At 37.0% G+C, this 25,848-nt stretch overlaps 1 protein-coding gene across 50 annotated transcripts in view; it reads right to left on the bottom strand.

The window, feature by feature from the left end:
- The window catches only part of ABI3BP (ABI family member 3 binding protein), a 244,769-nt gene that overhangs the window by 123,335 nt on the left and 95,586 nt on the right, over positions 1 to 25,848 (bottom strand). For all 50 annotated transcript variants that reach the window (XM_015129581.3, XM_077994019.1, XM_077994032.1 and 47 more), the window contains exons 5-9: positions 13,233 to 13,414; positions 12,627 to 12,679; positions 3,475 to 3,523; positions 2,451 to 2,522; positions 1,786 to 1,878 (exon numbers count right to left, since the gene is read on the bottom strand). In XM_015129581.3, the coding sequence (XP_014985067.2) occupies positions 1,786 to 1,878; positions 2,451 to 2,522; positions 3,475 to 3,523; positions 12,627 to 12,679; positions 13,233 to 13,414 (449 nt within the window). The remainder of the gene's footprint in view (positions 1 to 1,785; positions 1,879 to 2,450; positions 2,523 to 3,474; positions 3,524 to 12,626; positions 12,680 to 13,232; positions 13,415 to 25,848) is intronic.

Below are 25,848 nucleotides of genomic sequence, written 5' to 3'. Positions count from 1 at the left end.
AATCACAAAGATATATTGGCAAATATTTTCATATCTTACTAAGATGTTGAACCATAAGTTTTGGAAATTTTCCCAAACTTATAACTGGATTGCCTCAGATCAGACAACCAAAAAATGAAAAAAGTTAACTTAAACTTTCAGGTAACACTATTTATGCAAAGTTAAATGTCTGGATATTTGAAAAACACATGAAGAGATACCAATTTCTTTTCAGGTTTTTTAAAAAAATTAAGTAGCTTGACATTATGTGGACAAAACTTCTAAACATCTCTACATGGCCCTATTCCCTAAAGAAGGAAACTGGAAACAAGAAAAATACATCAACATTTGATACCTCATTAGATATGATGTCTTTTTTCCCCCAATAAATCTCCAGGACAGGGAGGGAAAGGGGGAAAGAGGAAATGAGTTATTGGCTTGTGGGATCCGCAGTGTACCAGCAGCTACTTGTCAGGAACATCAAGGGCTTGTTCCCAGTGGATGTATGCTCTTGATAACAGAGAGATCACACCAAGCCCTGGCCTGACCAGAGGGTCTGCCCACCTAGGACCCCAGCCTATTGTCATGTTTCATGGTATTTTATTGAATTAAAAAATGTTCGGGTTATATCTTATTTATCATTTCTTCTCTCTCTCTCAAAGCCAAAAAAGAGGAAATATCAACAGAAGGGGACAGGTAAGGCCCCCAGTAAGGGGGGAGAAATTAAGTGCCTTATCTGAGGTCCCAGTATGAGCAGGTGCCATGTCTGGGTAACTCACCATCATAGCCCCCAGCAACTTGTGGTTCCAAATAGGGTAATGCATAGTATTTGTTGAATGAATGTTGCCAAACAGGGGCTTGGGCCTCCGTTTCTTTATCCATACAATGTGCTGATTCAATCATATATTAAACATTAAAGTTCATAGCCAGTGCCTAGCTCAGGGAATACATTCTGTATTCTTAAGGCTTGTTCAATTTCTACTGCACTATTTCTTCCAAATTTATTAACAGCCCAAGGCATTCTCTAGAGACATTGGAGGGGTAGTTCTCAAAGTGTGGTTCCTATACCAGCAGTGTCAGTATCACCTGGAAACTTGTCAGAAATGCAAATTCTGGACCTACTGAATCAGTAATTCTGGAGGTGGGTGGGTGGGTGGGGGGGGGTGGTGCAGCCGTCTTGGTGTTAAGCCCTCAAGGTGCTCCTGATGTTTGATCAAGGTTGAGATTCTCTGCTAAGAGACAATTCAGAGCCTAATTTGGTACTCAAATGCAGCAACCAACTCAGCCCAGTGACCTCCACATTTATTCCCCGGCCCCTTTTTAAGTGGATTTTCCGTTTTTTTCTTTTACTGTTATGTTTTAAGGTTTTTTAAACACTGAACTCATAACCGGTTCTTTCTAGAAATAGGAAGCAATATCAATCTCAAGTAAATAATCCTAATGAACCTGAATTTCACATCAATTCTCATTGAAAATACCTAGTCGCCCCTTATTATAGTAAGTATAATTTAGAATTACTTTATTAGAAAATTATACATATATATTTATATTTTGAAGAATTTCATAAACATTCACTCTTATTTCATACATACAAATATACCTTATATAAATATGTACATATAAAATAACTATTTTCTTATGGAATGTTATTTATAATGAGTACCTCCAACACTCCAACCTCCTTACCTCTACTTTTTTACTTTTAGATCCTCAAACAGCTCATTTGCAAGATTCTTCGGATCTACTAAGAATATCGTGCTAGTACTCAGTCATTGCAAAGTTTAAATACAAAACTTTTCTGCTTACCTAATTGTGTCTTGAGTGCATCTGAAATCTCAAACATTAGGGATGCAGGAAGTTTTACAGTAGTTTCATTAAGACCTGGAATAATAAGATGGACTGCAAGAAAATAGATGTAAATAAGATAAGGGGAAGAAAGTGCATCATGACATAAAATGAAGCTCAGCACATCAGATACTGCAAACTATGAAGCGTAGCACTTATTTTGCTTAGTAAATTTTAACCCAAACTTTAAAACATTGGAAAAAATACGACCATACATTTTAAATAGAATGTTTTTCATATTTAACCAAACTACTAAAATCCTCTGGCTTTTAACCCATAGACTCAAAATGTAAAATGGCTGCTTAAGATGTGTGGTGAACAATGATCATTATCAATAATAATGATTTTTAAAAGAGCAGTTCGGTCCACTCTGTGGGGCAGGTAGGACAGGTGCCATCATTCCCACTGCACACGTGCTAGAGCTATCTCTTTAACACGCCAAGATAAAGATAGCGTGGCTTGGCTCCTAGCCTGGAATGGACACCAGCCACGATGCTAAACAGTGAAAGGAAGTGAACCACACCAATTAAACAGAACTACTCACACTGCAAAACTCCAGAAAAGCCCTATTCTCAAAAGATAGTCCGATTTGCTTAATCTAGGCATAGATTTCAAGATCCACTCACCTAGTATCACTCCTCCCAAGGGAGCTTTTTCTGGGGATTTAGTTGAATCCTTGTGAGTAACATTCTGAATCACTGTTGAAATACAAAAAGACTGTGTGAGGGGGTGGGAAATACGAGGCAGTAAGAAGCTAGTAATGTGAAGTCATCTGTGCTGGAAAAGCCTTGATCTAACTTTATTAATACAAAGCAACTCAGTGGGCTGGCTATGTAGCCAACAGAAGGGTTGGAAGGCATATCTTACCTTAACACCTGTGCCTTTAACTAATGAAAGGCTATTATTCTATCATAAGGTGTTCCTTTCTAATTACTGGAAAATTTTCTTCCTAACTCTATTCTCTGAAGCCTTCCTTTAGTACTAGCACAAAATGAGGTGACGACCCAGCAATAAAAGTTTAGAAAACTTATTTTCTCAAAGCAGAGTCTTTGAGTAATATCAACACTGACTCTGTTTTGAGAATACACTTGGGATGTTGTGTTTTCTGAAAATGAAGAACTATTTTTTTAAAGGCTCTGTCCCTTCTACCAAGAAGCTTTCTGGAAATAATAGATTTTAATAATTTGAAAAACCAGAAGCCAAAACAAAAACAATCAGATACTGAAGTGAAATGGCATTATAATTCTGGAAATCTGGACGTCTTTATTTTCCTTAAAGTGACCACTAAATCAGCTTTCATTTTCATTCATGAAAATATCCTATCAATGGATTTCTTTGGGTATGACAACTTAATCCTGGGCAAAGCTCCACATATTTAACTTGTTTTAAAAAATTTAATACTTGTGATGGTTGCTTTGTCCTTAGTTGTCTGACCAGTGTGACCAACCCAAGGCTTGGCATATTGGTAAAAGAGCCAGAATTATCCATTAACTTCCAATTTACTAGACCATTATGTTTTCTTTGAGCTTTTTCTAAAAAAAAAAAAAAAAATCAATAAAAAATTTGAGAAAATTTGTGCCATGTTTGATTACCTTAGTTAAAAGTATATTAAAGATTGCTCTAAATACATTTCCAGAGCAGACAAATTACCTTGCTTGATGATTGTTATTGGGATTAGCTTCCTTGGGACATATGCTGGCTGAAAAGAGAAGAAAGTCAGCTTTTCAGTCACTGTGAATCACTTTCTGTTCTTTAAAACATATCAGAAAACTGGAAGTAGCCCTTTCTTGTCTTCAATGAAGTCTCCTGTGACGCTGGTTTAATAGTTGCTGCTGGTGGGGCATGGTAGCTCACGCCTGTAATCCCAGCACTTTGGGAGGCCAAGGCGGGTCAGACCAGCCTGGCCAACATGGTGAAACCCCCATCTCTACTAAAAAAAAAAAAAAAAAAAAATAGCTGGGCATGGTGGCAGGCACCTGTAATCTCAGCTACTCAGGAGGCTGAGGTAGGAGAATTGCTGGAACTTGGGAGGCGGAGGTTGCAATGAGCCGAGATCGTGCCATTGCACTCCAGCCTGGGTGACAACAGCGAGACTCCATCTTAAAAAAAGTTGCTGGTTAGATTGTTAGTACATCCATCTGCCTCTACTTTATTGGATTCACTTGGTTTCCCTCATAAATATCCCAAGGTTTGACAGAAGCAATTTCTTCAGAACTCCCATTAGTTCACTTTACTTAGAAACTTCAATGGAAAGAAACCAAATCTTCTGTATTGAATATTAGTTTATTTTCATTACATTTGAGATATGACACCACCAAATTGCTTTTACAGTTCCTCTCAAAAAGATGCTAAGCTACCTATTATCTTTGAAAACCCATCAAGATCAATTGTTTGAGTGTACCCAGTTGCTGCTGCTGCTGCCATTACTACAGCTACCACAACCACCATGAGCTCCCAACACCAAGCACTTATTGCTCAAGAAAGCAGAGCAAGGACTCCGATCCAGACATTTCTTATTCCACAGCCTGTACTTTCAACCATTCTGCACGTGTTTATACACAAGGGACCTCAGAATCAGAAGGATGTATCCCAGAGGACTCTGCTTCCTCTCTTCACCCAAATTACCTTAGAAGTCCCACAGGAGGTTCTGATGTCATAAAGGAGCCTGAATTAGCGATGGGTGTAGACTTTAAAGCAGAGTCATTGCTAGATATAATCATGAGGCCAAGGATAAGACAGACTAGAGGGACACAGGGCAGGTGAGCAGAAAGGCAGAAAATTGTATACAGGAGAATTAGAGTTGAGCTGCAAGGGCAAGATTGATGTCCACTTTTTGATACTTGGTTTAGCCTGTATACATGATACAGCTATGGCGGTATGACATATACTAGACCTGCTGATCATCAAGGAGGTGCTGAATATGAGCTGCTTACCACATAGGTGTTTACCTGATTACCAAATCCCTTACAAGGGCAAACACCTAGTAGTGAGCAAAATATACTTTTTGACATACTACCATTTTCATAAGTGATATACCCCTGGTAAAGAAGGGACAATACACCAAGCTTACTGTTGGCTATTTTTCTTGTCTTAAGGTTCTTATGTTCTAAAAAATCACAACAAATAAAAGTTTACTATCCTCAGATTATTTTTTAAAAGGGGTGTCTGCATGCATTGACTCAATGATTTCCTCCTTAGCAACCCAGCCTAAGGAATTAATCAAAGACAGTGTTTATTATCATAATTTAAAATAAATTTATTATCCAAAAGTAGAGGTTTTATTCAATGATAGTTCAAAAATTTCACTTGTATTTAACAAAATGGAAAAATGCAGAAGATAAATAAGTACCAAGGATACAAATTTGCATGCACAGTATAACCCAATTTTATAAATATGTGTATAGAAAAGAGGCCAGAGGGAAATAAATCACCATTTCCTTAAAACAGTGAGTTCTTGTAAGCCAACATTAGTTTCATTTTGTGTACCTTTCTATATTTGCCAAATTTCTAATAAGGGCAAATTACATTTATAATCAGAAAAAGTTATTTTAATCAACAATCTGTTTAACTACCACATACGCTTCTGTATGGCAACTGAGCTCATACACTATCGATAACTAGAGGAATGATGCAGATATAATTTAGACATACTCTTTCTTGGCAACAGGAGAGAAATAGTAGGAAGATAAGTATAACTTTCAGCGGGGGACAAAAATTACCAAACTCTCAGCTTTGCAGTTACATGGGCAGGAGGATCCCTTTTGGCTTTATTATAAAAAAAATTAAATGTGAGCACTGCACAGAAATCCTTCCCCAGGGGAGAAAAGCTAGGCCCACCCTTGGCACTCTGCACTCACGAGCCCACCTTAAGAGAAGCCCCAGCAGCTCCTCTGCCTGCACTGTCTAGTTCTCACCTGCCCTGCTCCAGCAAAAGAGTTACCAGCATATAGCCTCTAACTCCTCTGAGAATTTTTATTTGTCCATGTTAAAACAACTTGTATTTTTTGCTATTTTTAAAATCATTTCTTTTTTCATAATTGTATCTATTTCTGGGGTACGATGTGATGTTCTCATCTAAGTGCACAAGGCAGGATGATTAAACTAAGCGAATTACTATATCCGCCTCCTCACTTTTACGGGTCATTTTTTTCTGGCGAGGCATTTGAAATTTATCTTTAGCAATTTGGAACCATACATCAATAGTAACTATGGTCACCCTGCCGTGCAATGGCACTGTAAAGCTTACTCCTCCTGTCTAACTGAAACTTCCTACCCTTTGCCAATATCTCCTCACTGCCCCCTTGCCCCTCACTCTCTGGTAACCACCATTCTACTCTCTGCTTCTATGAGTTTGACACTTCTAAGACTTTTAAATGCTTGGCGTGGCAACCTTCAACTACACGGGAGCTGCCGGGCAGGAGAGCCACGTTTTTTTTCTGTGTACCAATTATCATTTTTGTTCGGGCTGTGGCTGCAGCTAGAGGCATTTGAATGGCCTGTCCTCTATTTGCCCTGTCACTTAGTGCACGTTTTGTTGAACGCGAAGTTTTTCCAAGATACTTAACACGTTAGAGCAGAAAAGCCTACATGTTGCTGTGCTGACTGAATGGCATTATACCAGTCTAATTTTCCTTGTCGTAATGATTTGTTTTGAACAAACAATTTTTTGAGAAGGACAAATGGAAAATATTCTGCTATTCACATGAATGGAACAAAGTTTCTGAGTTCTTACTCCAGTGTTCAGTTGAAGTGACAAGAACATATGTACAATATGTGCTGCCAAAAATTAAAAAATCATTTAGCTGCAGAATGCAATTTTGTTTTCTAGGCCTAGAAATGCTCTCCTGCTTAATCCACAATCCAAAGACGCACAAGGACTGTACTAATGAGCAAACAGCTGCGTCTCTACAGGTGTGTTTTTAAAGGGCATCGGGGAAGTCCTGTGGTTCACCATGTCTCTGCCAACACCTCTACAATTTCCATTTGGAAATTCACAACGTGAATCCCCTCCTATGTCTTCTTATCAAATAAAAGGGCAGGGAAAAGTTTGTTAACCACACTCACTGCAAAATGAAGTACTGTGATAATTTCCAAGATGTAGTGTTTAACCAATTACAATCCAATTTTGATAGAACTGTTTTATGTACAATGTTTTAAAAAAATATTTCCTTGCCGTCCTTTCCTTACTTTTTCTAGGCTTGTTATTACTAACAACTATTAATGTGTATCAGAGTCACAGGTGCAGACAGTGTGGGGCCTGGAAATGGGAAGGAGGCAGTGACAGCCCCGCAGGCTTCCATACTGTTTTGGCTGGTGTGGCCTCAGCACAATACTGCTGTCCTCAGACACCACTCTGGCAGCGATTTTCCTTCTTAGGCATTCCCTTGTTGGCTCTCTTTTCTCTACAGCTTGCCGATTCCCCCATTCTTGCTGCAAACCTCCACCGCTTCTTCCTTCCATAGTTCTCGTCTTTCAATGTTTACTAAATGCCAGGAAGTAAGCATATTTCTTTCTTGCCCTATAACAGATTTTTTTTTTTTTCTCATTTCCAGATATCCTGTGCATTAGAAACGCAGGTTGGGCTATGCCTTGAGCAGAAGTCTGGTTAAGATCATTTATTTTTACCGATTTTCTGGGACACTGCGGCAACTCATTGAGTTGGTGACACTCAATGAGGAGAGACTACTCGAGTGTGAAGGGTGATGCCCTGGAGACAAATGCAGCATGCTTTCTTGCCATGACTAGGGAAGGTGTATGCTTCTTTAGAAATACATGCAGCAGCAGCAGTAGCCGCTGCTACCACCACACATGACAAGGAACTTGCGTCTCACCCTGCGTTACACTAACTTCCTCCTGATAGTATATTGAAAATTAGCTGTAGTAAAGTTAGTGATAACTAAGGATGTTATTTTTTGTAGGTTTGTCCATTTGACATCTTCGTGACATCAGATTATTATTATTGTAGGTTTAACATTATTTTCAGGCCCTGAGATAAAGAGGAGCTGTCCATTTGGGTAGCGGCTAAAAGAGTGGCTCAAAGTCAGATTTCAATGACTCAAGAGTCAAACCACATGAGAACTCAGGCATATTAGATTCTGGTTTTAATTCATTTTTAGGATGTTCTAATGAAAGTTACAAAACATACTGATTCAATCTAACATCTGGATACAAGTGAATCTAATGTCCTACTTTCAAAAGGCTTCAAAAATTTCTGGTCAACTGAGGAGGAATCAGACACTTAACTTCTGATGATATATTAATAGTTTGCCTACATATACGTTTTTCAAGTTTCTGCTTAAGACAAGGATTGCTAAGGATGGAAGGATGCCTCATACATTCACTGTACACAGTCATAAAGTGTGGCTGGGGACCATAAAGGTAATCTCTCAGTTCACATCAATCATTTGATAATTGTTACATGTTAACAATTGGTACCACTTCTCTTTTTGGTGATAACTGTGGATTTCTTAAAATATGGGTGGGTCTCTGATGGAAAATAAAAAAGATAAAAACACATGTCATATTTTTGGAGAACACTGATTCTAGGAAGATTTAAATAATTAAATTTGCTTTTAAAAATCTGTTAATAAGTGCTACATACTTCAAATATTGATTTTGTTTAGTTAGCTAGTTAAGTAACACATTTTTTTCAAAATATAGAAAATGTTTGAAAATATTAGCCATCATTCTTTATTTTTTAAAATAATAAAACCTAACAGTAAACATTAGGTTTTACCTTAAAAAAAAAAAAAAGTGTCCTACATGCTCTAAATGGAAAAAAAAATAGCACAAGCATCATGATAAATGTATCTTTTTCTTCCTCAATCATATGGATCTCAAGTGATTCATTTTATATAGAAAGAATCACAGTTTTGTTTCTGCATATGCCCTTTCTCTGATTTTTCTAGAGGTATAGGTAGCAGCAATACTGAAAACATTTACCAATTGGTGGAACAAAGGCACTAGCCAACCGGAAGAGATTCCCTGCTATATATCCCGGGCACAACTGCACTGGGGCTTGCCTGCCAGCGGAACACATATCTAGATACATGAATTACAATATATAGTGTAACCAGAAGGATAGGATGGATTGTATTTTATATTCAAATTTTTGACCTGAAATTTATTTATCTTTAAAATGTATAGCTTAAAGTTCAAGTTGTTTTATTTTCCATTCTGAATACCTCTTATTGAAAGGTGTTCAAGAGTTTTTGCTACTTCTAAGGTTTCAGGTGTAACCACGTTCATATGAATAAAAGAAGTTTTCAATGTGTCTTTTTGATTGAAATCCAGAAAGCAAAACATGTGAAATTAATTTCATATCTCTTGAAATAGCCTTCTAAGATAGGTCTCAGAGAAGAAATGGGTGAATAATTGGGTACAGACTTCTTTGGACTAAAATGTACCTCTAAAGTATCAAAATATATATATATGTATTTGTTGTTGTCCAGAAGGAAATAATAAAGCTTCTGAAAGAAGGCTTAAAATATCTTTTCAATGAATTTGGTTTTTTCCTTTGGAAATAACGAAGAGTTTAAAACTCATCAGAGCTGGCTGCAGTCAGGGTACTCCACCTCACAGCTTGAAGTGATAAAATGCCTGGCTCTGTGTCATGGAGGAAGGAAGTTGCTTCCTAGCCCTTCCTATCATGGCTGCTTATATTGAGGGGAAAAAAAATTAAATTCCCTGAGAGTAAAACGTCAATCATCTTTCCCAATCTTGCTGAGTAACTCATCCTAAATGAAATATCCTGCCAAGACAAATACAAATTACTGGGATATGATAGCTGAAAAGAGTGAATGAAAGAAATGATATCATGGAGTCACATGAAAGGTTAAGCGTGACAGCCAAGAGGGAAGGAGACAATGTATGCTTCCTAGGAAACCATTCACAACAAAGAGTGAGGATTGTTCTAGAAGAGGATGAAAGAGCCATTCTATCCCACTGTTTTGCCTGTGAGGTACAGCAGATCTACCTTTCCTACACAATGTTGACTGGATTTAAGAGACAAAGGTGAAGGAACCTTAGGGAGAGGCACAATTCAATACATAAATACACAGTACTAAGCCAGTTGGTTATTTGGGGGAAAAATACACAGCTAATCAATACAGAACCTTCCTATATACCATAGTTAAATAAAGGTCACAGAATCATTATAAAATCAAACCACTTGCAAAACGAAAAGAAAGGGGAAAAATATTTATCTGCTCTCTAGAGAGGGAGGGTCTTTCTAAAATATAATGCAATTGAGGATATCACAATGGAAAAGTCTAATAATTTGGTTAAGGAGATTTCATGAGTTATCTATTTCAAAAATGTCTATGAGCAAACTTAAGCAATAACAAATGTGAGAAAAATGTTTCTAGATAGTATCAACAGGTCAATTTTTCTTCAATGTATACAGTCTTACACTATATAGTTCTAAAAAGAACCCATGAAACACCCAACAAACAAAGAACTGCAAGAGAACATCATTAAATGGATAATACAACTGGCTAATAAACAAGTGAAGAAACTACTGCTTCATCAGCAATTGGAGAAATAAAAATTAAGGTAACGATTATAAGCTATTACATTTGCCAAAAATTTAGTGATGAAAATATATAAAGTTGGCAATCAGGGTACTATAGCAACATAAACTGATACATTGCTGCCAAGTTTATACATTGGTACCACTTTTCAGGAAAGAAATCTGACCATAGTACTAGGAAGGCTTAAAAATGTTAAAACTCTGAATTGTTAATTCCTATTCTAAGTATCTATTTTAAGGAAATGATCAGCATTGTGAACAAAGCTTTATCACAAGTGTTCATAAACGTAAGTGCTCACTATAACACCACCCACAATTTAAAAACAATTAGAAATAAATGCCTACAAATTGGAAACTTAATAATCATGCATTTGTGATACAGTACACAGCAATTAAAATTATGTTTATGAAGAGCATTTGATGACATGAAATATGTTCATAACATATTTTGACCAAGTGAAAACAGCAAGATAGAAAATTGCAAATATAGTACGATTTTAATTTGTAATGAAAACATGCTTAGAAAACAAAAGATGCTCTAAAGTTTTACCAGACTATTAATGGTTTTATACTACCCTTATAGAGGTAGTTTTGTTATAGGTAACCTTGTTAATGCTTATTTTCCCACTTAATATTCTAAATATTTAAGTATTAGACAATTTGAAAAGCAGCAAAACTTAAAAACAAAAAAGCAACTAAACAGATAAGTTTAAAAAAAAAAGAGAAAAAAACAGGCCTAGGAATTTACCTGCAATCTCTTTTTTGTATTAATATCTGAAATACATCAAAATATTTTCCTAGAAATTATAAGTCTCATAATATTATTTAATAATTTCACAATGAACACACTTTTCTGCCATTTCAAACCATATAAACAACATTTGCCTTAGGCAGACTTTTAGTAAGTTCTACTTTATCTAAGACTATTTTCTGTCACCAAAACCGATCTTCTGGTTTTTTTTTTTTTTTTTTTTTTTGAGACGGAGTCTCGCTCTGTCGCCCGGGCTGGAGTGCAGTGGCCGGATCTCAGCTCACTGCAAGCTCCGCCTCCCGGGTTCCCGCCATTCTCCTGCCTCAGCCTCCCGAGTAGCTGGGACTACAGGCGCCCGCCACCTCGCCCGGCTAGTTTTTTGTAGTTTTTTTTAGTAGAGACGGGGTTTCACCGTGTTAGCCAGGATGGTCTCGATCTCCTGACCTCGTGATCCGCCCGTCTCGGCCTCCCAAAGTGCTGGGATTACAGGCTTGAGCCACCGCGCCTGGCCCTGTTTTTGTTTTTAATCCCAGTGAATTATATACTACTATTTTTTTTCCCCAGACTGGGCCACAGGATCCATGGGGCTATTCTGTGGACTACTTAATTAGACATAAAAAGATATTTGGCCACACACCTCAAGCACACATCTCAGAGAGCAAAATTCCACCCACAAATAGTCTTCGCACATTCAATTGACTGTAAGATACTTCCAATATCTAGGGACCAAAGCCAGCATCAAATTCCCTTCTTCTCACTGAAGTGCCTCCTCTGTCTGCCCGGTAATATAATGTCCTTTGTTACTTTTAATGGCAAAAGCTGCAATTATTTTGGCACCAAACTAATCACTGGGTATGAGATTTGAAATGCGAACACGTTTGTGGTGGCTCTAACAATGACTTACAGTTATCCCAGGTGGGGTGTATACTTAACATGATGCTTCCTGAGAATAGATTTTGAAAAGTGGAAGGAAAGAGAGCATGAGAAACCAAGTGGTTGCAGTGAGAGAGAAAAGGATGTTTTTTGATTCATGGGGAAATGCCTGGTTCGTAAAACACAAACATTGTCTGAACTGAACAAAGGCTGGGCATTTTACAAAATCAAACTTGTTGCTCCATCATTGCGAAAAAGACTGGCTCCTTTAAGTAGGGTATGATAGAAAATAGGAAAGGTTTAAGCTGTAGCAATGTACATAAAGCATGTATCAATTTGCTCTTAAAACATTATATTAAAAAGCAATCGACAGAAGATAATATGTATAACCTTGAAATACCCAGAATACTGAAACACTAGAATAAGCTACATTGAATCTCAGAATTTTAGAACTTCAAACAAATCAGAGATGATTTGAAATCATGCTTTTACTTAGTATTAAGAAAAAGAAACTAATTCCTAAAACTAAGTACTTTATCCACTGTTTCATAGTCAATCTAATTTCAGTATCTTTTAATAAGATGATTTCCTTAACAATGCAGATACAATTTTTTTAAAAAACATTCTTGAAAATAAACTGTTACATACCACTGCGTGGTCTTGGTCATAGGTACTTTGGATTTTCCCATTTACTTTTTTACCTGATGAGACAAGGGAAAAATGACATCATTTCTATTCTCCTGGCTCCTAAGTCAACTCTAGTTAATCATTATAAAGACAATTTCAACTCATCCTCTAACTTGGATGTATAATTTTAATTGCTATAATTTTAAACACTGATGCCTATGAAGTTTTAATGACGGGATGACTGGAAGAAAGCTCAAGGTTCCCGAAAGTCTTTCTTTGGGCACCTCTACTGGACTAGTTTTCCATTCTGAACACTGGTACATGTTATTGTTTTTCTGGTTCAGTCGGTGTTTGCAGGTCAGGGATTGATTTTAAACTACTATAATATAATAGCCAACGACATCAAGGGAGGCATCAAATCTTTATTACTTATTTTATAAATCACTTATAACAAAAGATTCTGAAATATCAATGCTCAATATATCCTGTTTGCTTCTATATTTTCGTAAATACTAGAGCTTAGGAGTTATCTGATTTCATATTATACAATGAATAACATAATCAAAAATTAGGTAACTAAGAAAAAATTACAAAAGCTTACTGAAACACACATTTCTAGGTACTTACTTCCAACAACAGTCTTGTGATTGAAAATCTTACTCCAAATTCCACCTTCCACATTGTCTTTCACTCCAAATTCATAAACTGTGTTTGGCTTTAGATTTTCCACAATTGTTTCAGTGGCCGGACAGATTTGAAAAATCCACTTCTTTTCTTTATCCTTTTCTCGATAGCGAATTGTATAAAATCTGTTGAATAGCCAGAATATCATGCTTTAAAATCACAGGGGGATTCAGAATGTTATTTCAAGTTTCTTACTTCATTACAGATTTCAACCAACTTGGGATACTATGTAATATTGGCTTCTCTTCCAAGTTTTTACAAAATTGCAGAGAACATTAAAAAACTAAGCTCAATGTGTGCTTAGGTTTTTAATTTCTCATTGCAAGTTGGGGTCTTTGCAGCAGCACAGTTTTGGCCTGATAGAATTCCAGAATTCTCATTCTACTATTTGCTGCTTTGCAAGATGAAAGTTGGAAAACACTATTCTTTTCCAATTATACATAGAGCGGAACAGAGGTGCCATTTTATAAATAATATGGTAGTTTCATAGTTGTATGAATTTAGGCTTTTTCATCCATGGAGGATATGTTAGAGGTAATATCATTCAATTTTGTAAAAAAAAGAACCTAAGACTAAGATGTACTTAGTACTGCATTTTAAGGTTGAGCTGTTTTTATTATAAAAAAGAAGACCAATAGCCAAGAGTACAATAAAAAAAAGTTAAACAATGCCAATTCAATATCACTGTTATGTATTTACTTAGGACTTCATAACACTCATATATACATAAATATACACATATATATGTGTACAATAATCCCTATTACTATTTTTTGAACGTAGGTTTTACATATATTACCTGGTTTAATTGTCACGAAAACATCTTAACTGGTATAAATTATTAATCTCATTTTACAAATGTGAAAATGGAGTTTCAGAACATTCACTTAACTTGTCCAGTATCACCCAGCTACTGACTTGTACCAGTGGCAGTGGCAGAATCGAAATACAAAGAAAGACTCCTCTGGTTCTACTTTAAACAGCCTCTGTAAGTGGGGTAGCAGATCAAGTACAGTATACTACTATATACAGAGAATGAATGGGAGAACGACATGTATCAATGTGGATAGATTTTAGAAACAAAATATCAAATAAAAACAACAGATTACAGATTGGTGCATATCGTTTCCTATAATTTACATAAATATTAAGACATACGAAATATGTTACCAAATATTATTCCTGGCACTGCAAAGGGATGACAAATACTGGAAGGATACAACATTTATGATAGTACTTTAACTCCCAGTGAGCAGGTGAGGAGAAAAATAGGACTTGACGTGGGGTCAATAGGTAAACTTCATCTGCTTTTTATTTTTAAATAAACACTAAGTTAATAGAATAAAATAGTAGCTGCCATGTTATGATGATGGAAACATAGGGATGGGTAAACTATTTTTGGGTCTTTCTTATATCTTAAAATTTTCCTCAAAAGTGTAGTACCTTTCCTCCACTCCTCACATCAGCTAAATTAAATGGAGTAAGATTAAGGTTACTTGCTTTTATTTAAAGCTTTAAAAAATCAGGAATTTTGTTCATTCTGAAAACATTTATTGGACATTCTCTAAATCTCAAGCCTAAGCTCTTGATGATCCAGAACAATCCCAGTGTGTAGAGATGAGTAGCAAAACTGGCTACCTAATTTGTGGGGCTCAATATGAAATGAACATGTAGACTCTTTGTTCAAAAGTTATCAAGAATCTTAAAGCGACAGCAGAGCTTTAAATCAAATTTGGGCTCTTCTAAGTTGGGGGTCTGGTGTACAGGTAGTATGTTCATGAAATCAGCAGGAGGTTTGTAGTTTAATAAATAGAGAGAGAGAGAGATGAGATGCATTTGTATATTCAGCCTACTTTCTCACTAGGCACAAACCACTGAAAGGCTTGCGATCACTGATTAGCTTGCTCCTTTCTAGTGAAAGCTGTGCTCAGGGCTCCATTCCCCCATTCCAAAGTAGCAGAAAACAGAATGAGTGAAGGAGGCTGTTCCAGCCAAAACACTAACTGCTACTGGAAACAAATATTATATTATTGAATTGTAACAGAATGTAATAGAAATTCTTTGTATCCTGTGAGTCAAAATATCAGTGATTTATGAAATGCGTTTCTTGACAAGTATGCTGCATGAAATTTTTGTTGTTGTTTTTTCCCCCTGTCCTGGCTCTTAGAGAAATGTTGAGAAGCTAAAATCAGACCAGATGGGCCACCAAAATTACGCATCTCTAGTAGATACATTTCTGAGGACTTAATGCTTTCATGATGCAGGGGTCCCATTGCTAACAGAACTACCGAAGGTCAGATTCAAGGCTTTGCAGTCAACTTGATCTCACATAACCTTCTTATGAATAAAATGACAGAAATGTTCTGTTCTTAAAAAAAAAAAAAAAATCCTAAACTTCACCATGTTTTAAAAATCCAGAGTGTAAATCTTTTCCACTGTGATCACAAAGCATTTCAAATACCCTCTTAAACCAAGTTTTTCAGGAAAATAAAGGCTTAGGCATTTTGCCCTTCTTCTCCTAGTTAGGTTTGTCCTTTACAACACCATCTCAGTTGATACTTGTATATTATAGGCAAATTCCAATTTTGTTTTATAGTACTATCATTTTTTTTCAAGCAGAGAGCAGATTATGCCACTTAACTATACTTAAAGTGGTGAAGTAAATATTCATTGATTTTAAGACAAAATATAGGTCTTATGATAATAAACAGTTCTTTATAACCTAGTATATAGTAGGTGCTCCATAGATATTTGTGGAATGAATACGTGGTGCTCAAAGGATCATTTAAAAATTAGAATATAATATCTCTGAATGACCAATTATTCAATTCCCAAGACATACTGATTTAAGCCATTAGGTCTACAATTATATTTTGCAACACATCATTGCACAATGCACCATTCCTACAGAACCAATGCAAATTGAAGCCAAACACAATAAATTTCTGCATTATACATTTGCACAGGGCTTACTATTTTTATTTACCTATTTCAGTTTTCCATACAATAAACTCTGAGCAGAGAAAGAATTATCACACAAGCAAAAGAGAGCCCCAAAAGTGTCTAAGCCCTGATAATCAGTGACAGAACCAGACAAATGCCAATTTCTGACTCCTAATCGAATGCCTTTTGTACTGCACTGGACTCATTCAACTGTGGTGTTAGACAAAAGAGATGAAAAAAGACAGACACAATGATCCAAAATGGAAGAAAAACAAAAGTAATCAGCATTTCACATTATTGAAGGCGTTTTCCTTTTTGTTTTAATGTAGATTTACCATAACATACAGTCACAGTCTTCTCTCAAAGGTTAGTTGACCCTTTTTCTGTGAATGATTAAAACTGAGCACAAGTGCACAGAGAGGCAACAAGTCTATTAAAAATACAGGTAGTAGTCTATGAGTGTCATCAGACTAGACTTCTAGAAAGTCTGCCTCCAGCAATTTGGATTTTAAGAACAAGAGCATCTCATATCCTAATTAAGAGGTAAGAAACTGTTGAAGGTAGCATTTGGTTCAACCGGCATTATTCTGCGCTTGGGCCACCCGAATAGTCTCAATGCTGCCAGTGATTGTTGTTATAACATTGGAAAATCCACAGCTCCTCAAAAGGTAGCAGAAATGCAGGTAGTAGCTTGACTAGGATTTTAGTCAGCTGCAAACTAGCAGCATGACCTTGGGAGGGGGGCATCTTCCCACCCTCTTAAGCATCAGTTTCTTAGAGGGGGGACTGGACTCCATTATCTTTTAGATCCTGTTTCTAAAAACTTATTCCAGCAACACATTGGATATTCCATTCTAATTAAGTACCTGAGACAGAAGTAGAAACCCCATACACTGAAGTTATGAGGTAACTGGTAGTAAATTACATGAAGTAGAGAAACTGAACACCAAACCAAGCTTAGTCCTTCTACTAACTACCCCAGCTTAATGTACGTGGTTGACTCTCTTTTGGGTGTTCCATACTTGCCTCAGGAATGCTTTTATTTCTACGTGATTAACTACTTTTACATTTCCTAACACATCTATTTCCCACAATTTTGACTCTTCATGTCAACGAACACTTCCTGACACTGCCTTTTGTCAATGTTGCTTCTTGCTTTACTGAGACTGTAACTATTGAGAAAAATCCTGCCCTCTTCCCCTTTATTCTCTCCCTTGTCCCACTCTGATTTCAGGGGAAAAGCATTCTCATCTTTTCAAAGATAAGCTTCTCCATAACTGTATTCCACTTCCTTATTCCACTAGACTCCAGCCTTTCTCTTGATTCTTTACGGACCTTACCAAGTCTAAAAGCTGTTTAAATATCTTTCATTCTACCCCAACAACATTAAAACTGTACTTTTCTCTTAAACCTGCCACTTATATTTTAACATGAAATTTCTTAATGTCTTCTCCCACTTTCTTAACTCTCAAAAATGTCTATATTTCTTTGCAATCTGGTGGCTGACCTCTTTATTATAGTAAAACCTTATGATCAAATTACTTAATCCTCCATGAATTTCATAACTTAAAATCTACTCTTCATTTTCTTTCCCAAATCTGTTTCTCTTGTGATCCCCATTTCTGGTGACTTCAGAGTCCTTTCTCCCCTCACGTCCAATCAGTTGTCAAATCCAAGTATGTTTTCTTACATGAATTATCTTGCACTTGCCTCTCCTCTATTCCAAGGTAGCATGTGAGCCCCAGTTTAGGTCCTTAGTATCTTTGGACTGGTGAATAATTTTCAAACTGGTCAACTATTTCCAAGATCTCCTTTCTTCATATAGTATCACCCACTGGTGGCTGGTTTAAGTACAACAAAAGAAATGTTTCTACTGATATTAGTGCTATCTGAAATGCAATGGCTTGCCTGAAGTTGGCAATTATAACATAAAATAAATAATATCAAAGCAATGAGAAGGCTAGCAGCAGACAGTATAATTTTGAGTGTTCACTGCATGCTAGACATTGCATTAACCATTTTACATGTGTCATCTTACTAAATTTTGACAACCCTATGACATTACTTACCCCCTTTTGGAGATAAGAAAAGCAAGACTAAAAGCATTTAAGTAGCCCATCTAAGGCAACTAAAATGATAATAGAACAGAGTTTTGAACTCAGGTCAGTGTGACCAGAATTTGTATCTTCAATGTTCATGCTATCATGCCATCCCTGGAGATGCTCACTGTGGACTCTGGATGGGAGATGTTGCAAAGAAGCTTCAAGAGCTGAATAGACTGGCTAGATGATTTTTAAAGTCCCTTCTTGACATCCCACTTGCATGTTCACTTATATGTTGAGAACTACTATTGTAAAATACAATGCTGGGTTCTGTGTGAGATGGAAGTAAGTGGTGCTCTGCAGTTTCAAAAGTGAGCTTGCACTCCAATGAAAGAGGTAGACATGCATATGTGTATGACTGAAGAAGGCAGAATGCAAAGCACACAGCATAGAGGTGGGACTGGGTGTGGCACTATCCAGCCTGAACCTGAGAAATGGACAGGCTGCATTTTGAACCCCATTCCAGTGATGTGGTTTAACTTCAGGACATACTACCCAGGCCCCAGGAAAGCAGAGTGGATTGGATTTACACTTTATTTCAAGAGCATGACTCAGATATGCATTGAGGTATATTCCTTGAGAGATTCTATGACTCATTTTCCTAGGCAGTGGGGAGCTGGTGGCAATTCCTCAGTAGGTGAATAAAGTTGAACAGTAATGAAGGAAGCTAGAATTACCAGTTGTGGAAGAATAAGTCACAGAGAAACTGGAGGGAAGCATCTCAAGGCATAGTCCAGATGTGAGATAACAAGGAAAGGAATCACACACACACACACACACACACACACACACACACACACACACACGCATATAAAAACCAAAACAAAGTTACAGTTCTAAGAAAGAATGGATGAAACCAGACTCCTTATGGGATATGGGTACCAAAGAAAGTGAAAAAGTTAAAACTGAGTTTTCGTTCAAAAGTGAGAATAAAGTGATGGGAAAGGTATCCTTTTAATAGTGTAGAAAGTATGAATTTAGTCTGAGTGTGAGGTGCCAGTCACTGTTACCTGGTTACTGTGATGAAAATATTCCATGGACAACTGAAAACATATTCTTAGTCACTTGAAAATGGGCCCAGGTCAGAGGTTCAACCCTGGAAGTCATTTAACATACTTGCCACTTCTTTTCTCTGTAGAACAGCAACAAAAGCAATTTCTGAGAGCTTTTAAAAATGCAGATTCTCAGGCTCCTTCTCAGGCCTGCTGAATCAGAATCTGCATTTTAATAAGATTCCCTCCATGACTTGCACGCACAGAGTTTGAGAAGCACTGTTGTGCATAGCAGGGATTGTTAAAGACTAGATATAGGTAAGATAAGAAGGGTACTGCAGATAAGAGATTCAAGGATAGAACATGATTCCGTATTTAGGAGATGTAATAAGAAGTGAACAAAGGAGAAACGGAAAGGTGTGATGGTTAATATCGAGTGTCAACTTGATTGGATTGAAGGAAGCCAAGTATTGATCCTGGGTGTATCTGTGAGGGTGCTGCCAAAAGAGATGAACATTTGAGTCAGTGGACTGGGAGAGGCAGACCCACCCTCCATCTGGGTGGGCACCATCCAATCAGCTGACAGCACAGCTAGGATAAAGCAGGCAAAAGAAGGTGAAAGGACTAGACTGTCTGAGTCTTCCAGCTCCCATCTTTCTCCCCTGTGCTGGATGCTTCCTGCCCTCAAACATCAGACTTCAAGTCTTCAGCTTTTGGACTCGGACTTATGACAGTGGTTTGCCAGGGGCTCTTGGGTCTTCAGCCACAGGCTGAAAGCTGCACTGTCAGCTTCCCTACTTTTGACGTTTTGGGACGTGGACTGACTTTCTTGCTCCTCAGCTTGCAGACGGCCTATTGTGAAACTTCACCTTGTGATCGTGTGAGTCAATATTCCTTAATAAACTCTCCTTCATATGTACATCGATCCTATTAGTCCTGTCCCTCTAGGGAACCCTAATACAAATGGTTAAAGGGGCAAGAGGAAAACCTAAATAAAAATGTCAAAGAAAGAGTTTAAGAAAAGCTTAAGAAGGATAAGGACTGAGAAAACTCTAATGGGTTTAGTAACTAATTGGTCATTGGTGACCACCAAGAGACGTTTCAGTGGAACAGTGGAAAAGGGATGGAAACTAGTGAGAAGGGATGAGGACTGTGTGGATGGTGCAGAAATCAGAATGTGGGAGCCATAACTCTGAAAAGTTTGGAAATTAAAAGAGACTGAAAAGTAGCTTAGCATAGATAACAGGATCAACAGAAGGCTTTATTTTCTTTTTTTTTTTTTTTTTTTCTTTTTTTTTTTAATTTATTTATTATTATTATACTTTAAGTTGTAGGGTACATGTGCATAACGTGCAGGTTTGTTACATATGTATACTTGTGCCTTGTTGCTGTGCTGCACCCATCAACTCGTCATTTACATCAGGTATAACTCCCAATGCAATCCCTCCCCCCTCCCCCCTCCCCCTTCCCCCCTCCCCCCTCCCCATGATAGGCCCCGGTGTGTGATGTTCCCCTTCATCCATCAGTGACAGATTGGATTAAGAAAATGTGGCACATATACACCATGGAATACTATGCAGCCATCAAAAAGGATGAGTTTGTGTCCTTTGTAGGGACATGGATGCAGCTGGAAACCATCATTCTTAGCAAACTGTCACAAGAACAGAAAGGCTTTATTTTCAAGGAGAGAAACTTTGAGCATGCTTGCCAGCAGGAGGCAGGGCACCAGTGGCTCCGAAAGGGCAAATGGCAGAGAGAGGAGATCACTGGGGAAGTGAAGGCTTAGACGACATGGGAAAGATAGGATCATGAGCACTGTCTGAAGTCAGAATCGTGTTTCTTGGAAAGAAGATAAGAGAGGTAAAGATAAACTCGGGATGAGGAAAGAGTGAGCTGATAAAGGATAGTCCGGATTTCCTCAGTACTGCGGAAGCTAGAAAAGATTGCGGGAAGAATATAGCAGGGAATGTAGCCAGGATGCTGTTGCCAGAATCCAGGGTAAGGTGAGGCATGCTTGGATTGGGAACATTAGTGTGAAATGGAGAAGGAGAAGACACAGCTGCAGATATGGATACATCCCAAAAGCAAAAGGAATGTATCTTGGGGCCTTCATAAACAATAGTAGGTGAAAGATAGAAAATAAATGAAGTTTTAAATTAGAGCGAAGTTTAAAGTAGAGCGAATACTACTTCAGAAAGCAATACACAGACAAGTGAGGTGATATTTCAAGAGAAAAAGTCTGAGTTTAATCTTGTCATGTTGAGTTTGAGGTAATGGTAACACATAAAAGTGAGAATGTTGACATTTCACTGGTTATTTCATTCATCATGTATTTACTTGGGGCCTGCTATGTTCCTGATTATCTTTGGGGGACTGGGAAATAATGGCGGGCAAGACACACGTGGTCCCTGCCCTCACCAAGCTTAAAACTTACATGGCAAGACAGACAGGTAACAGGGCACTGGGATCAATCAGGTGAGAATTCAGACACTGAAAATACTCGCTTCTTACAAACCTGGGGGCAGAGAAAAGGCAAAAGCCTGCTCTGGACTGACCAAAAAGGAGAGCCCTCATTCTACATTAAGAGGAAATAAACATGGCCGGGCGTGGTGGCTCATGCCTGTAATCCCAGCACTTTGGGAGGCTGAGATGGGCAGATCACGAGGTTAGGAGATCGAGACCATCCTGGCTAACACAGTGAAACTCCCTCTGTACTAAAAATACAAAAAATTAACCAGGTGTGGTGGCGGGCGCCTGTCCTGTAGTCAGCTACTCGGGAGGTTGATGCAGGAGAATGGCCTGAACCCAGGAGGCAGAGCTTGCAGTGAGCCAAGATTGTACCACTGCACTCTAGCCTGGGCCACAGAGCAAGACTCCATCTCAAAAAAAAAAAAAAAAAAAAAAACCCACAAGATGAGAATGTTAGAAAATGCGAAAGTGATTTCTAAGCTATTCATAAAGCTTTAATACGTTGGCAAAGAGTGAGAACTAAAGCAATCTTGAAAGCTTTAACAAGTTGGAAACATGAGAAAGAAAAAATAAGCTATTAATGGTGAAATAAATTTGGGTTAAAAACATTTGACTCTTCATCAGGGCCAATTTGAAAGCTTTCTTCCAAATTGAGGCTCTATTGAAGACAAATGTGTATGCTCTTCCATTCAAAACCTATTAAGAATAAAAACTGTAAATGAAGCACATCTGCTCTCCAATGTGAACTCAGAAAAGAATCTTAAGGCATGGGAGACCCATATAGACCCTATACAAATAAGTATAGAAACATGCACCACAAAGGATAAATTGACATTTCATTGATACTTCCAAGCTAAAAACAAAACAAAAACAACGAGGGTTTTCTAACTGGAAACTTACAACCTAAGAGCTTTGATGTAAAAGTCCATAGTCAAAATCTAAAAACAAATTTCACTAAGTTATTTGCATAGGATAAATGAGGCTGCACAAACCAATGTAAATCATTTTTTAAAAAATCAGACCGTACAGAGGGAACCAAATATCAATGAATTAAAATGATACCAATTGGTGTTCCTGTAGCAAGCCAAGTGCATTCAGATTGCAATGGTTTTGTAAAAAGATACTTCTAAAGGAAAACTTTAGCTGTATTAATCTTCCAATTTTCAGGAAATAACCATCATTTTTAGCTATTATTGCTGATACTAACCTACTGGATTAGTCTAAATTCTAAAAAGATTCTGCATGAACATATGAGGGTAGATTTCTCCAAGTCTAGTCTGCTGCTAATTACACTAATTTGTAGTTCTGGCAGATTTATGTGGATGCTTCTAATATGTACAGTAGTTCCAGGCTTTTAAATCAGGACTATTATTTTTTCCTCAAACATCACAAAGACTTTAAATGTCAGTTTATTAACTATGCTCATTAGGGAGAAAGGAAGCCTGGGGAAATGAAATTTACAAGTACTCCAAATACTCCTTTTTAGTCATTACTGTTTAATTCTTCCCTTCAACTCATGTCCTGATGGTTCCCCATTTTGGTCAAGAATATCTTGCTTGTCATTATTGTATCTTTCAAAAGACTTTATTCAAAATGAAATTATCAATTTTGAATATTGTGATTTGATGTGCATAATTCCATCTATTTGATAAGAGTAGAGCCAGGGTGTGTATGCAAGCGGGTGAGGGTCAGGGTAAGATCCATGTGTGGTCTGAATAGCTTGGGCCTTAGAGTCAATGGCTTGGGTTAGAATCCTAGCTCCATTAGGTCATCTGTCCTAACTTTCTATATATTCATTATCTCCAGATGCTGTCAAACCATGGCAACATCTATCAATTAGAATCAGTCATCAGATAAATTATTTCACAGTAATAATTTAGTGAATTATTGTCAGTAAGACAAAGTGAAATTGGAGAAGAGGAGTGAGTGCAGGAGGAAGAAATTACTCCAAATTTCAGTTTGTCAGGTTACTGAACCTATTGAAACAAGTAGTCCTACAGATTTATCAAGCAAGTTGAGTAACCCTTAAAATCAGGTTGCATTTTGCTGTAAAACTACCAAATTTCCTTTATTCCTTCCTCTCTTCTTCCTTCCTCTCTCCATAACTTTCTATCAAGATAATTTTTAAAAAGAAAAAGAATAATCCATAAATGTTTATTTTCTCAGCATTAGTAGCCTAGACCAATCCATTAGGAATCTGAATTATCATGTTCTTTCGAGTCCATTTTCCAAACAAAATAAGTCATGGGGTTAGTGGTGGGTGAAATAAAAAATATTTCAGATTCTTTGAAACATTTCAAAATTATTTTTCAAAAAATTGGGTTTTGGAAATATCTTCTACATGTTTTCCCAAGTATTCATCCCTTGAGAACTATGGGCATATGAAGGAAAATTTGATTTTTTTGAGTCTAGATTTCCCAACATCAGATGAAAGGTAATAGAGAACTTATAAACACTTTTAAAGTGCCTTCATTTTAGTTTGATTTGGACAAATAAAAATAAATAAAACACTACAAAAAACATAAACATAGCAAAAAAGCACATTAAGAAGTATGCAATAGCCTTAGTATAAGGGAAATGCATCTCAAAACTGTAATGAAAAACTACTGCACTAGAATGGCTAAAACGAAAAATGCTGAAAACACAAAATGCTACTTTAGAATGTGGAGCAATCAGAGCTCTCCTACATGCGTGTGGGAATGTAGATGGAAAAATTAGGTAAAAAATAGTCAAATAGTCAAATATACATCTTCCTATAACTCAGAAATTCCACTTATGTTTATTTAAGAGAAATTAAAGTGTATGTCCACCAAAATCTTATGCAAAAATGTTTATACAGTCTGTATTCATAAAAATAAAACAACATAGTTCAGGTGCTCATCAGCAAGAGAATAAACTTTAGAATATTCACATAATAGACTATTACTCAGGGGTACAAAAAGGAATGAATTATTGATATCTGCAATGTCATGAATGAATCTCAATGCTCAGTGAAAGAAGACAGTCAAAAAACAAAACCCATACTATATGACTCCATTTATATGGCATTCTAGAGTAGGTAAAACTAATCTACGGTGATAGAAATCAAATCAATGGTTGCTTCTGGAGGAAAGTACTTTCTAGAGTGATAAAATTTTTCTATTTCCTGATGGGTATTGGATACATGGTCATATGCATTTGTCATAACTCAAACTGTACACTAATATTTGTACATTTTACTGTGTTTAAATTATACCTCAATAAATCTTTTTTATTCAAAAAGGGAATAAGAAAACTTCTGAAATGTAAAAATCACTTCGAAAGTATTTAAAATAGAAAACTAAAAATAAAATGCCTTGATTGAAGCTTGAAAATTTTGAATGCTTTTCCAGAGCAAATTTCTGAGTTTTGAAGTTAATATAGTAAATATTTATGATAAGCAAACATCATTTTATAAACAACCTAGAAGTATGGTTCAGCATGTAGCACAGTGCCTAGTACATATCCATCCAATGCATCTAAATACATGCATCAAATGGTTGGATGGATGAATGGCAGTAATTTTAAAATATACTTAGATTTTTCCCATTTGTTCTTCCAAAGAAAATGGTAGCTTCATTTCCAACTTGCTTTTCCTCTGCTTATTTCTCTGTGTATCTCTCTTCAGTTTTCGAAGCCAGTGATTCTCAAACTGCAGTGGGCATCAAAAATCACGGGGAAGGCTTGTGAAAACACAGATGGCTGGGCCCCACCTTCAGAGTTCCTCACTCAGTGAGTCTGAGGGGGACCTGAGAATTTACCTTTTTGACAAGTTCAAGAGATGGTGATATTGCTTGCTTTGGGAACCACACTTTGAGAAGTATGATTCAAGCGCTTCAATTGTGAGATCGAAGATCCACCCTTTTCCTATCAGCTTTCCAACTTATAATTGTCTTTCTTAACTGCCTTTGGCCCCATCTTCTGAGTTTTTAATTGCACTTATTATTGATACCACCCATTTGCTAATTGACTCCTACTTCCTTGTATAATAGTTTATGATTTTTGAAAAAAATTACATGTATGTGTTTTCTATTT

The sequence above is a fragment of the Macaca mulatta genome, chromosome 2, assembly GCF_049350105.2.
Source record: "Macaca mulatta isolate MMU2019108-1 chromosome 2, T2T-MMU8v2.0, whole genome shotgun sequence".
NCBI classification, from domain to species: domain Eukaryota; kingdom Metazoa; phylum Chordata; class Mammalia; order Primates; family Cercopithecidae; genus Macaca; species Macaca mulatta.
Note: the sequence above shows the minus strand (reverse complement) of the source record. Positions and strands in the feature narration are given on the sequence as shown.